The sequence below is a fragment of the Electrophorus electricus genome, chromosome 20, assembly GCF_041902795.1.
Source record: "Electrophorus electricus isolate QZ-2024a chromosome 20, ASM4190279v1, whole genome shotgun sequence".
Lineage (NCBI taxonomy): Eukaryota > Metazoa > Chordata > Actinopteri > Gymnotiformes > Gymnotidae > Electrophorus > Electrophorus electricus.
In genome coordinates this window covers 16,186,861-16,203,593 of record NC_137516.1, presented here as the reverse complement: position 1 = coordinate 16,203,593, position 16,733 = coordinate 16,186,861, and the positions used below count along the sequence as shown (strand labels likewise).

The window sequence follows — 16,733 nt, the reverse complement described above, 5'->3', positions numbered from 1 at the left end:
AGTGAGCGAGTGCTGCATATGCAGAGCGTTTGCGTGAGCAGGGATGTACACTGCAGTGAAAATGATGGACTCCCTTAGAGAGCAGGATGTTTTGCAGTTCAAAGCCTCTAGTCCTAGTTTTGTGGAGAAGTATTTGGATAAAAGTGACACTTGCACCATGTTTAGAATTTCCTGCGTCACATATAGTCATAGTGCTTTCTGGCATGGCTGATTAAATGATCACAGGCAACTCGAACCCCGTCGTGTAACGCCGAGACGATGCCTTGACGCAAGATAATCGATTGCGTAAAACCGTGGAAGGAAGTGCGCCTCGTGTGTCCGCCTTTTGGTACACAGCCTGCTTTCAGACACAGGCTCTACCTGTAACACCTGCCAATAGAATCAAACGTGAGTGTTTGTTGCAGTCCATCCCTCCAGACATAAGGCAACACACCTGGGGTCAAACCTGGAGTGATGGAATGATGGTTGCTACCACGGTTACATTGCTCCAGTTTTTGGTGTCCCTTTGAGCATGGCCCACTGACAGACTATTGTTTTCAATTGTTGGTTGGCGAAAGTACGCTTTCATCTGTTCGGGGCCACACACTGCGAGGAACTCAAGGGGATCCAGTGTGTTGCTGTCTACCATTTGGAGGTTAGTGATGTCTGAAGAATGTGCTTTGAGTCTTTATTCTCTGTCATCTACCTTATACAGATTATGACCCATATTGACCCATTGCTCTAAACTTGGTCTAAACTTGGGATTATTTGTAATCATGCATTATTTAATTTCTGACTTGCTCCTTTTTTGTTATGGGTCCAAGCTTGTGATGCTTTTGCTTGGCTCCTCATTGTACGCTCAGGGTCCAAGACGTCTTTTCTGTCAGGTGAACGGCTTCTCCCAGGTGGGGGTTGGGGAGTGCTTGACATTCAGTACCAATCTTCTGCTCACCCATGTGAACCGAGGCCGGACTCTCTGAAGAATGCTGTGCTCTTTCCTTTCCCACAGATTTCCACTTAATCTCTCTCATGGCACCCTTGGCCGGTAGTCCATCTCCCCTGTGCTCCTGTCCGGCTCGATCAATGTGATCTTACTGGCCTGAGGGGGTGCAGGCATTAATTAAGGCCTCCCAACACGTTAGTCTGGCCATACCCATCCATTGATTCAGCATGCGTAATTGTGGCTGGCTGGACCATGAGGGTAATGGGGGCAGACGCGGTTCAGGTCCGTCTCCGTCGACTGGGTCGGACGTGAGGGCATCGGCTGTCGGCGGTTCAGCGTGGGGGGGGTGAGCGGCAGCTACGGTGTTGGCTGCTGATGGGGGGCCGGCTGGGGTGGTGGTGGAAAGCACAGAATTAGCGGAGTGAATGCAGGACCTGCGAAAAGTGGCCGAGTGAGCAGAGGTCAGACAGCGGTCAGTATCCCCTCACTCTCGATGTGGGCAGGAACGAGCGCGCTGGTGTATCGAGCCACCGTTGTTATGGGAGCAGACATGGACTGTGTCATGTAAATCGCAGGTTTATTTCACTTTGAAGATCTCTCCGTCTCTTCTCCCTGCCCTCTGCCCTGTGCTGATTACCCCCCCACCTCTCTCTCTCTCTCTCTCTCTCTCTCTCTCTCTCTCTCTCTCTTTCTGTTTAGCCTTGTTTCACTGGAACGGTTTCTTCAGGCTTCCAGTAAAAAAAATAATAAAAAAAATAAATAAAATAAAAAAACCCACACGAAACATAAAGCTGGAGCTCAAACAGCGATGTTAACATCCTGCCCCCTAAGGCTATCTAACCTCCACTGCTGGCGTGTCAGCACAGGAGCCAGATCCTAAATAACTACATGTGCCGTCCTTATCGGTTGTCTTCCCCCCCCCGTCTTTATCTCTACGTCAGCGTGTGTTTTTCCCTGCTTACCCCACCCCTCTCTCTCTTCATCCCTGAATTGTCTTCTCTCTCGTTTCCCATCACTGCCTCACCTTCCTCACTCAGTCTCTCATTTTCTGCCTCTTTCTCTCTCTCTCTCTCTCTCTCTCTCTCTCTCTCTCTCTCTACGAGGACAGATCTCCTCTCATTACAGTGATGGTGATGATTCAGTTCATTGGTGCCTCTTCCCCCTGTGCCTCTTCAAGGGCTTTTTCAGTAGTCTGCTCATGGTCTGCTTTTCTTTTCAAGGGCACAGTGACTCTGTGATGCCTGGACCTCAATTCAAACAAGCCCCCACCCCACCCCAACACACGCACGTTCTGTGAGAGGTTAAAGATATATTTTTAAACTTCTGTGGCCACTGGCTCTTTCTATGGCCCAGTGTCACTGATTTGAACCACCGATCATTACTTAACAATGACATGGATTTTGCTCCCTTCCCCTTCTGATAACCCACTTGACTGCAGTAACCTTCACCCCGTTCCGTTGTTGGTTTTTGTGCTGTTGTCATGGTAATTTGGCTTGTGAACAGCATCCCAATACAGTGAAGAACTGAAATTCTCTGCATGAATCTTTAAACTATTTATTTTCCCCAGGAAAACTGCAGGTTAATTGAACTTGTCATCATGGCCCTGGACTTTATAATTAGATGTTTTTCCAATTTTTGACATCAATACATTTATTACATTTATTCGTGGCTTGCTATAACAGTAATTGTAAGTAAGAAATAATAAATGCAATAAAAAAACCTTTCAAATAAAATCAGGAGATGTTCTGTTAAGCTCATGAGTCAGAGTCTAAATCAGAATCATGATTAGATTTAAATTTATTTGCCACGTATGTTAACACACACAAGGAATTTGGTTCCAGCTATTGGGGAACTCAAGCAATACTGACATTATACAGACAATAGACAATATAGTAATATACAGATATATAATATATGTCTGAGGAATATACAGACAAGACCTACAATATACATAAAGTGCAAGTGTGTGTGGTAGTGCTAATAACAATAATGTATTTGCAGGGGGATGAAATTGTAACATATGAGCATCTGTACAAGACAGTATTTGTATATGTGAATTAGGGTGTGATAAGTATCCGAAGTATCTGAAGAAATGAGGATCTGTGGCATAAGATCAACTGTTGATGGCTGGCTGTGTACGGGGGAAGAAACCACTCCTTTGTCTGGTAGTTTAGGTCACCTGCCAGACCGGGAATACTGGATAAAGGTCGTGTCCGGGGTATGGGATCTATAATGCTTTTCTTTGTCCATTTCCCGGTTTCTTCTCCACACATGGAGGTTGGCTGAGAGCCTGTTGTTTAGCTTTTCAGTCGGGGTTCGTTTTGGCTTCGTTAGGAGGTTTCTGATCTGTCGAAGTTGTCTTAGTCTGGATGTGAACCATGGCATTTTACTGTTGCGTGCGTGTGGTAGGTCTCGGTTGACACGCATGTCTTCTGGAAAGCTGATGTAAGATGTCGCAGTGTCAGTCAGGTCATCCAGCTTAACAGACCTTCAAAAACGCTCCGGTTGGTACGGTCAGAACCTGCGGCTCCTTGCTTCGCCTCCTCGGCCCATATCTTCACTGTTTTGATCGGGGGCTTTGCAGAGTTCAGGTTAGAATAAGATGAACCAAGCAATGATCAGAGTGCCCATAAGGCAGCCTACGAAACAGAGCAATACGCATCTGTAAGAAGCGTTCAGAAGTGGCCCAGTGTGTTACTGCCCCTGATGGGACAATTAATATGCTCTCTGTGTTTTGATAGTTTGTGGTTTAATTTTACGTCGTTAAAGGTCTCTAAGGATTATGGAAAGTGAACACATGCGTTTTTGCTCCAAGCCGGTTATCTGGTCGACCAGGGGTCGCCGTATACGGTTCGCGCTGGCCCGGGCTGGGGGTGGGGGTGGGGGTGGGGTGGGGGTGGGGGTGGGGGGTTACACAGCCACTGGGATGGAGGAGGAGGACTCCTGCGATGAACAGTTCCTGAACGATGCCTTCGTGTTCGGCGGCAGTGTTTACCGTGAGAGCTGTACACCAACCTTCATGGGGAAAAGGCCGATAAGAAGGCTTTCTGCAGCCAGGACTGGAACGGACCTGCCCTGTGTGGAGAGATAGCAGGACAATGGTTGCGTCATCACATTGTAGTTTATTAAGCTGTTTACTGCCCTACAATGAGGACTACAAGGAGCTGTTGGAAATGTGAGGTTAATCTATATGAAATGCAAACATTTCCACATTGTCCAGACAAATGGTTTTCCCCATCATATTTCCTGGCTGGCTGTCCTTCCTACAACCTCTGTCTGTGACATCCATCCTTGATACCGACACTGGTGCAGTGTTGTAGGTACTGTGGAGGCAGGAATATAACTACATACAGTTCTGCTCTTAAGTAAAATTGGGATGGATTTGAACTTTTCTGAATAAAAACGGTTACTTTTTAAAACTTAACACACTGCATTTAGAAAAGAAAAAAGCCCAACAAACTGACAGATGATTCCTGACAGATGACGTTTGTTCTAAAAATCCCTACAACAGTTCATTAATTCATTGCAGTTCTATAAGTAACTCAGTAGTACTTTATATTTAAACTGCTGATACTGAAAATTTAAATCCTAAATCCTGTTTTAACTCACTGGCTGCTTTATGGTGTCTACACCTCCCCCCATTCTGACCCTGGGAAAGAAATCAGCTTTTAAATAAAACTCTTTCAACTCATCCCCCCATTTTTAAAAGAGTCATAGGTGGGGAGTTCACTTAACACAAAGTGTACATCAAGACAGATGGCGAGAACACATCGGAAGATGAATGACTTCTGGGCTTCATTTGGTTTGGATTTTCTATTGACCTGAAATTGCTGAAATGTTATTGGAGTCCACATTTTAAGAATTTTAAGAGGTTTCAGTGTCTTAACTGGGCCATTCGTGCAAAACATTCAGACGTGACTAGCTTCAAATAGAACGTCCCCGTGTGAGTTTTTTCTCTGTGTTCTCCAGGTGTTGTGTAGCATACAGGTTACATACAGAAATTCACTTTGAAGAAGGCAGGGGAAAAAGGCCTTCTCTGCCAAGGAGAGTGGTTTCAGGGGAACGGCACTCAACCGGCAGAGGGAGGATGTTGCAGTTTTCATTCCGTGCACTAAGTGCTAAACCTGCGCTCGGGGTTTGGAAAGCGGCTCCCTGCAACTCTGGAGCTCTCGGGGAAGAAGCCCCAAGTTGCTGTTTTACTGTCGCTTCTTTATGAACTTTAGTGACCCGTTGGCCCATTTAGCTCGATTAATTAGGAACATGTGATCAGTTGAATTGAATCGATTGGGTTTTTCTATCTTAAAACACCCCAGGTGTCATCGTTGGACTCCCAGCATCCATGCAGTCTTCTGAGAAATGAAACAGGTGCTTTCTGAAACACCATTATAAAGCTCAATACTTTATCAGTTGTCTCTGAATGTATCAGTGGTGTGTGTCGGTCCTGTGTGTATTGCGTGGCTGTAAGTGTGTGCGTGTGTGCAGTGTGTCTCTTATGGAAGCTTTAACAGACACAGAACCCTAATCTCCTTTTACCCATGCGTCTCACCCTTGTTAGCTGCTACTGCCACCATTCCCATTCATAGCTTTAATTAGCGTGTTTATAGACACTGTCAATATCTGTCTTGTGCTCACACACAGTGCTTCTCCCTATAATTCCTCCCCGACGTCCACCCCCGCAATATTTCACAGGAGCTCCTGTGTTACCACCCAGCTTTCTCAAATAATTAATTAGCAAGTTTGTGTGCTTCGAGTAATTCCTCACATTAATTGTTCCTGTCTTGGCGTTCCTCTTATTCACCGGCAGTTCCGCTGTGACCTCCAGAGGGCGCTGTATTTTAATAAAAAATAAATAAAAGAACATTTTTATATACAAGCTTCTGCAATGTCACAACATTCATTTCTGTCCAGAGTTGCATTAATTTCCCCCCCAAGATCTTGTATTGATGATGGGAGATTTGGACCACTGCACAAAGTCTTCTCCAGCACATCCCAAAGAATCTCAATACATTTCAGGTCTGGACTCTGTGGTGGCCAATCCATGTGTGAAAATGATGTCTCATGCTCCCTGAACCACGCTTTCACAATTTGAGCCCGATGAATCCTGGCATTGTCATCTTGGAATATGCCCGTGCCATCAGGGAAGAAAAAATCCATTGATGGAATAACCTGGTCGTTCAGTATATTCAGGTAGTCAGCTGACCTCATTCTCTGGGCACATAACGGTGCTGAACCTAGACCTGACCAACTGCAGCAACCCCAGATCATAGCACTGCCCCCACAGGCTTGCACGGTAGGCACTAGACATGATGGGTGCATCACTTCAGCCGCCTCTCTTCTTACCCTGATGCGCCCATCACTCTGGAACAGGGTAAACCTGGACACATCAGACCACATGACCTTCTTCCATTGCTCCAGAGTCCAATCTTTATGCTCCCTAGCAAATTGAAGCCGTTTTTGCTGGTTAGCCTCAGTGACAAGTGGTTTTCTTAAGGCTACACAGCTGTTTAGTCCAATCCCTCGAGTTCCCTTCATACTGTGTGGAAATGCTCTTACTTTCACTATTAAACATATCCCTAAGTTCTACGATTTGATTTCACAACACATTTAAGTGATTGCCGATCACGATCTTTCAAGATTTTTTTCCGGCTACATTCCTTCCTTGAAGATGATGTTTCCCCACTGAGCCTTCCACTTTTTAATAATACGTTGGACAGTTCTTAACCAGATTTTAGTAGTTCCAGCAATCTCCTTAGATGTTTTCTCTGCTTGATGCATGCCAATAATTTGACCCTTCTGAAACAGATTAACATCTTTTCCACGACCACAGGATATGTCTTTTGACATGGTTGTTTAACAAATGAGAAGCCAGGAAGTGTATATATATATATATATATATATATATATATATATATATATATATGAGCCGTTACAATTTGTTTGACTGTGCTTCTTTATATTGTAGAAACAGAGCTGTGTTTGTGTTTGTAAGTAAACAGGACCAGCTTTGCTAGGGATGCTTCTCTTTGATTGGTTCTTGGTGTTGCAGGGCTTTATAGTTATGAGTATTTATTTATAGGAGTATTTATTTACATTTTTTAATACATACATTTGCCAGTATTTAATTGTCCTTTCCTGAATTATGGAGATTGACCCAATTCAGCTCTGGAGATAGTATTTATCATTTTCTTGTGGATTTGTAGAGCACTTTCAAGAACTTTAACATGTATAAAATGGGTTGGATCTTCTTCCCATGGAGCACATGTGACAGCGCCCCCTGCTGTGGTGCCACGTGTTTCCATCTCGTTACACCTTTATTCCGTCCCTTTAAAACCTCCTTTGGCTTTGATTATTGTCGTTATGTTGAGTTTCTTTCCATTTGTTTGCGCAGGTTATTAGTTTTCCTTTGTCATGGTTAAACTCACATTTGCTTCCTTCTCTTTTTTGCTTGTTCTTTGCCCTGACAGAAAAAAATTCTGGTAAATTAAGATAACAACAGAAACTTATATATAAAACAGAGGATAAAATGCAACACAATAGCCGAAGGAAAGTACACAAGTCATAAAAAACACGAATTACAGGTTTATTCCTCAGTAATCTGAACAGACGAGTCTTAACCCTCCTCTTGAATGTGTTTAGACTGTCAAGGGCCATCAGGGCAGTGAGATCCACAGCTCAGGGGCGTAGTCAGAATAGGCCGTCTCGCTACTATTAAGTCTGGTGGTGGGCATGGCTGGCAGGTTATTGTCGACAGATCCGAGTTCCTGTGGGAACATGGCTAATAATCAATTCTCTCACTCGTACAATTGGACAGGTCCACAACGGCGTCTAAAGAGTTTCCTACGGTCAGTTGTGAAAGGCCTAGGTAGCCAGTGCAGCTGCCTGCGAACAGGAGCACCGTGCTTGTCAAAACTCTTGCTGCGGCATGTAGCCTTCTGTGCAGGAGATCTTCGGTAGGTCAGACAGAAGATTACTGAGAACCTGGAATAAAGTTGAGCAGCAGACTAGGTGCTTGTGTCCCACTGGACAGTGTCATGTGTTTTACTATGTATGCCACTTTCAAGAACTTTGTAAAATTGATCCTTGTGCCAAATATTATAGAAGTTTTTTCGAAGTCTATTTTCCCCCCATGGTTAACGTGTAAGCCAGTTTGCGTGTAAAGGCTGTAAATATGGTCTGATGTGCGGTTATGGGATATATGCTCAATACATGGTGTTTGACTTGACAGTCTATAGGTCTTGAATTAATAATGCTATAAAGATTGCTCTTTATCCCTAAGGTTCACACTGATTCCTTACTTAGTATTATGGTTGAAGACAGTGTAGTCACAATCATTTTGTATAATTTGTGTGACAGTATCTTATTGTTAGTTTAATTGTGTTTTCATTTATGTAATTAGCTCAATTTTTAAAAGCTTGATAGAACATAATTTGTTTCTAAGGTCCTATTGAGCAATGTGGATTTATGAGATTCTGAAGTTCTGTTACTTTGTTCAGATTCTGCATTGATAGATATCAGATTATGAAGTGTTTTAAAATGATTAAACTATATGTCACTGTTGATATAATTTGGTGTACTGCAATTTCCCGAATTTAGCTTGTATTTATGGTCTTCTGAGTTAGTGTCAGTTGTGAATGTATGCATTTCTGTGCGTTTTGATTCAGTAATGAGAGTATAAATCTGCATTATAAAGGTTTTTTATTAGATCATTTTCTTGGGTTTTGTAGCTCAACACTGAATCTATTATCGCATAATATACTGCACTATTGCCAAGGCATGAAAAAAGGGTTTCACCCCAGAGAGTGTAATCAACTCCCATCCTCGAGTTGATTCTTTAGAGAGCCAGGATTTGGCAGAGTGCCATGAGGGCGCTTTCATTCTTTGTTTACCTGTGGGTCAGCGTGGTATCAAGGAAGTTCAGTTGTGTTTCTTGGGTATTCTTGTCCAAATATATATGCTTTGTGGTGTTGTCAAGCAGATTCAGTGCACGGGGTCGATTCCCTCCAGATCTGTCCACATCTCTCTCATTCTCTCTCTCTCTCTGTCTCTCTCTCTGTCTCTCTCTCTCTCTCTCTCTCTCTCTGTCTCTCTCTCTCTCTCTCTCTCTCTCTCAAGATTCAAGAGTGCTTTATTGGCATCGTTGTACATAGAACAACGTCGCACAAGTATTGAAATGCGGTTTTAAGTGTGGATATCGCAGCCAAACACATTCAGGAATAAATAAAAGTAAACAGTATGACTATGGATAACAATAACAATGGCAGTTGATGAAACATCAAGACATCAATATGCTGTTAAACAGGAAATTGTGCTGAAATGTATAGATGGATGGGAAGGTTATCTTCTCTCAGGTGGTGATATGTTGCTACATATTTTGAAGCAAGCGTTGTGGTCTGCCTCAGAAAGATTACCAGTGTTTCTCAATATATCCTCTACTGGAACAATATTTCACAACATGTCCTTTACTTGCATTTGACTATTTTTATAATAATAATAATAATTATTAATTATTATTATTATTGTTTTTTTTTTTTTTGTAGTAAATGAGAAAGTGCAGCTCTCTCAAAACCAGCTATTATGTAGTGACCATGCAGGTCACACTTCTTATGTTTGTCCTTCTTGAGGGACATGCAGGGCTATAGCCAGTCTATAATTTTAACCTGAAGACATTTTAAGGACTTTAAAAGAGACACAATTCACATGAACTTGAACTTTTTTTTCCATTTAAAAAGTGCTTAATTTGATGACATTTTATTGAACTGTTCCACTTATGAGTACTGTTTGGTGTAAAAAATGTGAACTCTATCCAAAGTCTCCTTCATTCATGATCATTTGTCTGATACTCTATTGAGAGTTTATTAATAATATCTAAAATACCCCCAAAGATAATTCTATGAAAACAAATAGGCATGAATGAGATGAAAGTAAACAGAAATACCATCTTAAGCTTTGCATTCACTTATTTGAGTGGTCATTTAACGCTGCGGTGCATATTTGTACTTTGAAGACATATTACATGATTTCCTCATAGATGTATGATGCGTGTGAGCCAGGCGGCCTTTAGAAACAGCGCCCTTACAGACCTTAACATGGCCGTGTGAGATCCTTGTAGGGGTCAGGACAGCCGCAGAGACGTTTTCTATTCTTTTTTTCGGAGCTTCTATTCTAGCGACATCTATCAGGATGTTACGACCATTTGGCTGAAGCGTTGTACAATAAATCGCTCGCAGGGGTCGTCCATTCTGTGGTGCATATCCGCCGCACGGTTTTCCCTCTTCTCGACCAGCCGGACAACGGCGCTCCTTTAGTCTTCCTCGTTGTCTTTCAAAGGGCAAACGGAGCCGTCTCCTTCTGTGGTGGCTTTAGCAGCAGGATTGTAACAGCATCTGACAGCAGACTAACCGGCTAAGGGTGAGGAGCTTCGCTGTGTGTTTCACAGATGAAAGTTTGGGACAGCAGAACATCGCGTTAATGGGGAACTAGGCAAGCATAAAGCGGGATATGTTAATTCTGCTAACACTTTTTAAATAATGCTAAACAGTGTTTTCTCACTTCATTTCAAACTTTATTTTTCACTTTTTCTCATTTAGCATACAGATGGAAGTTTTTTTGTTTTTTGTTTTAAGTTCGGCAGTTAAAAACTACAGTTTCACCTAGTTAGCTCTAGCTTTACGACATAAGTATATGCAGCATATTGTAATTAATTACAACACATTCTGCAACTGGGTTTGCAGTACAGTATGCCACAAACCGGTGTATACAGTACAATACCGTATTATTACTCTAATGTGAATTTTTTAAAAAAAGTGAAGCATAGCAGCCTTGGAGGGCTAAACTGCATTCATTACAGTAAACTGAATGGCCTGCCCATATCAGGTTAATTAAACGCTTCGCACAAGCCTGAGTAAGGATGACTTTCCCCACACAGCTTGTTTTTTTAAACATATATTTTGCCCAAAATGCGATACGCTGTTGAGGTGTTGTATAGTGGAACTTACTCCTGTGACTATAGCCAGTCTTTGCTCTGCAAGATCTGAAATACAAGCAGTTATTTACCCAACGAAAGGAAAGAAGCTTCATTGAACTGCAGGGCGGGTGGGGGGGTGGGGGGGGGGGGGGGAGATTTCAATGTCTTGCTTTGATAGGCTGGAGCACTGGGAGAGATCGTTTCCTTTTATGATATGCAAAATTCTTTGTGGAAGGAATGGTGCAATTAATAATTCATTGACCCTATAATATTTATAAACATAAGCCGGTTTGTATTATCAGTGAAGGTAGCTGTCAGATGTCTGAGAAGTGCATGCTGTCATGCGGCAAGTCAGAAAACCCAAGGTTCTGTCTCAGATGTGATTATTTCTGTAGCTAATTGTGGAAGTAAAGTTTAACTCTGCAATAATATGAGTAAAACCCCTTTTAAAAACAGTGTTCATAAAATGATACATGTGAAATAAAAGACAGAAGAACAGATTGGACAGCTTTTGTCATATGCAAGATTCAGAGGCATTTCAACGGTAATATTTTTGGACCAAAATATGGTAATTGCATATCTATTGTCATCTACTGTCATTTTAAAAATAATTCTCTGATATGTTTCTGTGCATTTGCTTTATTGGAAACACGTGGGGATTGTGTGAGTGACAGCAGCTCAGAGCTGATAGAGCAGAAGTTCAGCGAAGGTGTCTATGTTGGATGTGATGCTGCCTCACGACAGACTTGTGTACAGCGTGTCACCCTGTTCCAGGATCAGTGTTGCTATACGTGGTTCAGGTTAAAAAATGTTAATGAGCAATGAAAAACCCTGCAATTACATTGCACGCACACACACACACACACACACACACACACACACACACACACACACTATGAAAAACTATTACGCTAATATAACAAAAACTAATATAACTATAGTCATGTGGCATGACAATTTTCACACCTTCATCTAAGACACAAAAAACCCCAACCTTTCTTTAACAGTATTTACACAAGCGTTCTCAAGTTTCCAGAATAAAAGTCATTACCTCAGACATGAACATAACGTCCCAATGATAATCAAGACGCAACATATATGTCTAAAGACAGGTGTAAATATTAACACCCCCTAAAACCTCCACCACCTCCTGTTTAACATTATCGGCTGTTCATCTCAACATTTGTGTCGCTGAAACTTGGCCATTATAAATTCAGTCAGTGGAGAGAGCCACCGTGAAAATATGTGGAAAATAACAGAGCCCTATCTAATGGAAAGTTCATGTGGAGGCAACCAACTCCAGGCTATTATCTTTTTCTGCTGTCAGACCAGTAAGCCCAGGTTCCCCTGACATTCAGCTCCATCCGAGTTGTTAAGCAAGAGAAGAATCGTTTGAAAAGCCGTGTCTTTCCCTCCAGAGTGCAGCTAACCAATCAAGGTGATGGGAGCTATTTATAAAAGAGCACCTGGATCTGTGCTGTAAGCATCGTCAGTGCTGGTTGTGGCATGGCTGTGTACAGTGCTGGAGCTGATTAGGAAAAGTTCTGGTTATAACACACACACACACACACGACTCAGAGCTGACCCTCTGATCTCTGTGATGGAGGCAGGCACAGCTCCTGGTGCACAGCAGGTCCAAACTTATTTTAAATGTTTTTTATTTGTCTGTTGATCACTAAACAAACCCAAACTAACTCCGGTTCTGTGACACTGACAGACAAGTTGTAGATGTTATTTCTGCTGTACTCTTTTTTATACCTGTAGCTCTTTGATAAATCTCTGGAAAAACTAAGAGACCAGTGCAAATTGATCAGTTTCTTTGGTTTAACTATGTATTTGAATATATTTTAATTCCAGGAACTACTCATATTTCTCCCAAATTCCAAATAAAAACATTGTCAGCCTGGAGCATTTGTGTGCAGAAAATGATAACTGGTCAAAATAACAAACAGAAATGCAGTGTTTTCAGACCTTAAATAATGCAAAGAAAACAAGTTCCTATTCATTTACAAACAGCACTATACTAACTTGGAAAGGGTTCAGAAATTAGTATTTGGTGGTATAACTCCGATTTTCAACCACAGCGCTCGTGCGTCTAGGCAATGGACAAGGTGTACATGGGTTGAAATTTAGCAGAGTATGGAATGGAATGGCCGGCATACGGGCAGAGCTGAAATCTTCGGGTCGGCTCCTATGGTTTTCCAGCCCTGTATATTTCCTTAGCATAGGCTACTTTAACAGCGAGTCTGCTGACTTCTACATTCCTTTAACAGTCATGTATTTGTATAAATATTCCTAATGCTTCTATGTACATGTTATACATTTTTAATGTTGAGTATGTTTGCGTTTACCCGATACCCTATTTATTCCAGTTTAGTAGTCAGTATTGCCTGTGTACCTGTGTCCTATCAGTGTTATACTCCAGTAATTCAGCAGATTCCATCATATTAAAGAAAGATCCTGTAGCTGACAAGTACTGGTGAAAAGAACCTGATTCTGGATCTATGTATTTTCACTGAACAGTGATGATATGTCACATGCCATAAAACAAAACTCTACAAACAAACCAGCCAGAAAACAAGGAATTGCAAAGCAAGTACATATATTTTCCACACATAGATTAAAACAGTAAACCCCCTCAGGCTATGACCGATGTCAGGAACTCTCCAAGCAGGTTAGAGATTTGCCTCCTGTTCTCGTACATACACCCAACTTTCCAAACTGTTGATACGACACCTTTTCAAACGCCGGCACTCAGCAGCCCACTCTTGGACTGAAGAAACCTTCTTAACCTTCCATCTTCTGAGAAGAACGTGTCTGTCTATCGTGACACTGGTGCAGAAACTTCTTACGTCCATATCATTAAAAAAAAAAAAAAAAAAAAGTGGTTCTCAGCAATCCCACAGAGATGATCATAAATCCTGAAACTCTTGAACTTTATCACGGGGCCAAAAACATGTTACCATAAACATAAACCCATCTTAAAATTAATTGCACTGGCAAATAAAATACATTTGTTTATTAATGTTTATTTTTGAAATAAAAACTGAAGTCCTCATTGGTGCCAGGCAAATGACCCCCCCCCCCCCCCCCCCCCACACACACACACACACTGAAAATGTTCATTATACCTTCAGTGGCGTATCTTAAAACTGGAGGCCCTGTGCTTTCATTTATTCTGTTAATTTATTCAATTATTATTATTTTTACCAATTAATCAGACTTGTTCACACCTCAGCCAGGGCATGCATTCCTTGTTGAGAATGCAGGTTCTGTGTTGTCTTCCAGAGACACGTGACAGTCATCTAATGTCTTCTTCAGGTGTGGTGCAGTTAGGTGTGATTAAGCGATTTGCGCAACCCAGTGATGTAGCATTTCGAGTTTCCCCCCTTTGGGAGAAAAAGGAACTCTGTGTCATGATGGTGAAACGGGTCTGACCTGCAGTTGTCCACCGACAGTATAAGAGCGCCCAAGCCTCTTGTAGCTCTACTGCGCACTCCAAGACGATGATGAAGGTTGTGAAGATGAAGGTGTTGGTGCTAGCGGTGGCAGCACTGCTGCTGAAGGTGGACTCTCAGCTCACGGATGACGTGGCGGAATATCTCCTGAGATTAAATGATCGTATCAATGCTCTGGAAAAATCCTGCACAGGTAAAGCTCACTCCTGCTCGCGTCTTGAAGGGTTAATAACCGTGTGGACAGGACACAGTCTGTTGCTAACAATAATCTTGCTCCAAATATTTCCCTGAGTACAGTCATCCAGATTTGCCTAAATATGGATCTACACAGGAAAAAATAGTTCTAATAGTGTGAAGGTCAAGCCAGTAAAAATGTAAATCTCGAGGTAAAATATCACTCCCTCCCTGAGGTGGAGCAGGGAGGAGAAACGCAGCGTGTTCAAACTTCATCCTGTAAAACATAATAATCTTATTTCCTCCAACTTCATATTTTTGGTAAGGCTGCTCAATTTATAAATCTGGCAGAAGGTGAAGTGCAGTCAGTTTATTTGTTTAGGTTAAGTCAGCATTTTTACACTGCTTCTCTACCAAATTGACCCCTCACCCCCATTTAATTAGAGATAAATATCGAAGAATCCCATATTAGAACAGGGTTAGACTTGTGCACAGAGCTCTGTGGCTAGATCCAAACCTGACCCTCAACCCTCAGACTGGCTGAGCTACTCAAACATCTGGGATCAGAGTGTCACCAGCATCTGGCTAAGTCAGGACACCCTCTGGTTCTGATTTTATGTTGTGACCAGCTTTGAATGTATACCACTGAGTGTGTGTGTGTGTGTGTGTGTGTGTGTGTGTCGGATGGATTAAAATATAAGCGCACGTTTGTGTATTCACTTGTGTGTTTGCACTGTGAGGTGGAGGCAGGAAAGTGGTGTTCTCTGTGGTGCATCGGCCTTCTTCGATTAAGGGCGATAACGTTGGAATAACAGGACCCTACGATGTCGCCTCTGTCCTCGTTCACAAACATGCCATAACCAACATCGGCAATGCCTACAACACACAAACAGGTAATCTTCACCAATACTCCGTGTAGAATTGTGTGTGTGTGTGTGTGTATTAGGAGAATATCTATGTGTGCATAATTATTGGTCAACTATTTGTAACAGCCCGAGTGCCGCAGGGCAAGGAGCAGGACATACAGACTCCCTCGCTGGAGACAGACATTTATTACCCACGAAAAAGACAGCGGCACTCACATATAACATAAACAGTGAACATGGATAGGAATACGGCTAACGTGAACAATGACCGACAATGATGCAAACACCAACAGGGGTTTAAATACATGCAGACATAGCGAGACTAACCAGGTGCAGGTGTGTGTGCTAAGCAACATAGGTGTGGTTACAAACGAGACTAACTGTGAATTCCCTCTGCACGCGGCAGCCGTACCATGTGACCAGTGGCAAGGGGAGTGTTCCGTGACACTGATAGTGTGCAGAAAATTGTATAAATGTACAAAGATTTTCCCGAGAAACTGAGCGTTTGTAGATAAAGTTTTGTCCTCTCTTTCACTTTAAATGTAACTTTCAAATATTGCAAGTTTGATGTAACGGTTGATGAACACATACTTCAAATTTGTAAACAGCAAAGTATAGTGTTCTCATGGTCAGAACATATATTACGGTGTTAAGATATCACGTAATCTGCCTATAGTTATATTAGTATAATCATTTTTGATGGTGGTCTTTGGTGTGTGTGTGATGTGTTTCCAGGGATCTTCACTGCCCCAGTCAAGGGAGTTTATTTTTTTACTTTCACCACATACAGCTGGGTGTCTGGAGCTGACATCGGTGTGAGTTTGTACAGGAACAATGAGGAAATCTTACTGATTTGGGAGACCCAGGATTGGGGCGATAACGAGGATTATGCCAGTAACTCAGCAGCACTGATCCTGGAACAGGGCGACAGGGTGTACATGAACCTGCCCAAAGGTTTTCAAGTGGCTAGCAGCATCACAAGCAACCTACACACCTTTAGTGGATTTCTGCTCTATCAGCTCTGAGCTCACACTGCCTCTCACACAATCTCCATGTGCTTCCAATAAGACAAATACACAGAAACATATAACATTCAATAAACAAAGAAACACAGTGCATTTAAATGTTGCATGACAATAAATATGCATTTACCATCCGCATATTGGTCCTTTAGTTAATATCCATCAATTATAAATACTTTCAATTCAATTGTCTTGGTTGTGTTAATACAGCATTTAAAAATCACACACAAAAACCAGGTGTGTGATCACAAGATTTTTCAGCAAAACGTATCCATTGGCAGTATTTTACGGACAAACCACGTGAGGTTACACGAGAGGGTCCGTGTT

The 16,733-nt window shown here is 42.2% G+C and overlaps 1 protein-coding gene and 1 long non-coding RNA gene across 2 annotated transcripts; one reads left to right on the top strand and one right to left on the bottom strand.

Moving 5' to 3' along the window:
* Window positions 1-3,848: 3,848 nt before the first annotated feature.
* On the bottom strand, window positions 3,849-10,361 carry LOC145652567 (uncharacterized). Its single transcript, XR_014118774.1, has 3 exons — window positions 10,003-10,361; window positions 5,685-5,750; window positions 3,849-3,997 (listed from the first exon to the last, which is right to left on the bottom strand). It is a non-coding gene; the product is annotated as an uncharacterized LOC145652567 (long non-coding RNA).
* A 3,987-nt stretch (window positions 10,362-14,348) lies between these two features.
* Window positions 14,349-16,540, top strand: LOC145652724 (complement C1q-like protein 2). Its single transcript, XM_081703886.1, has 3 exons — window positions 14,349-14,537; window positions 15,259-15,411; window positions 16,120-16,540. Exons 1-3 carry the CDS (start codon window positions 14,393-14,395, stop codon window positions 16,407-16,409), a joined length of 588 nt encoding a protein of 195 aa, XP_081560012.1. The 5' UTR covers window positions 14,349-14,392; the 3' UTR covers window positions 16,410-16,540.
* The last annotated feature ends 193 nt before the right edge of the window (window positions 16,541-16,733 follow it).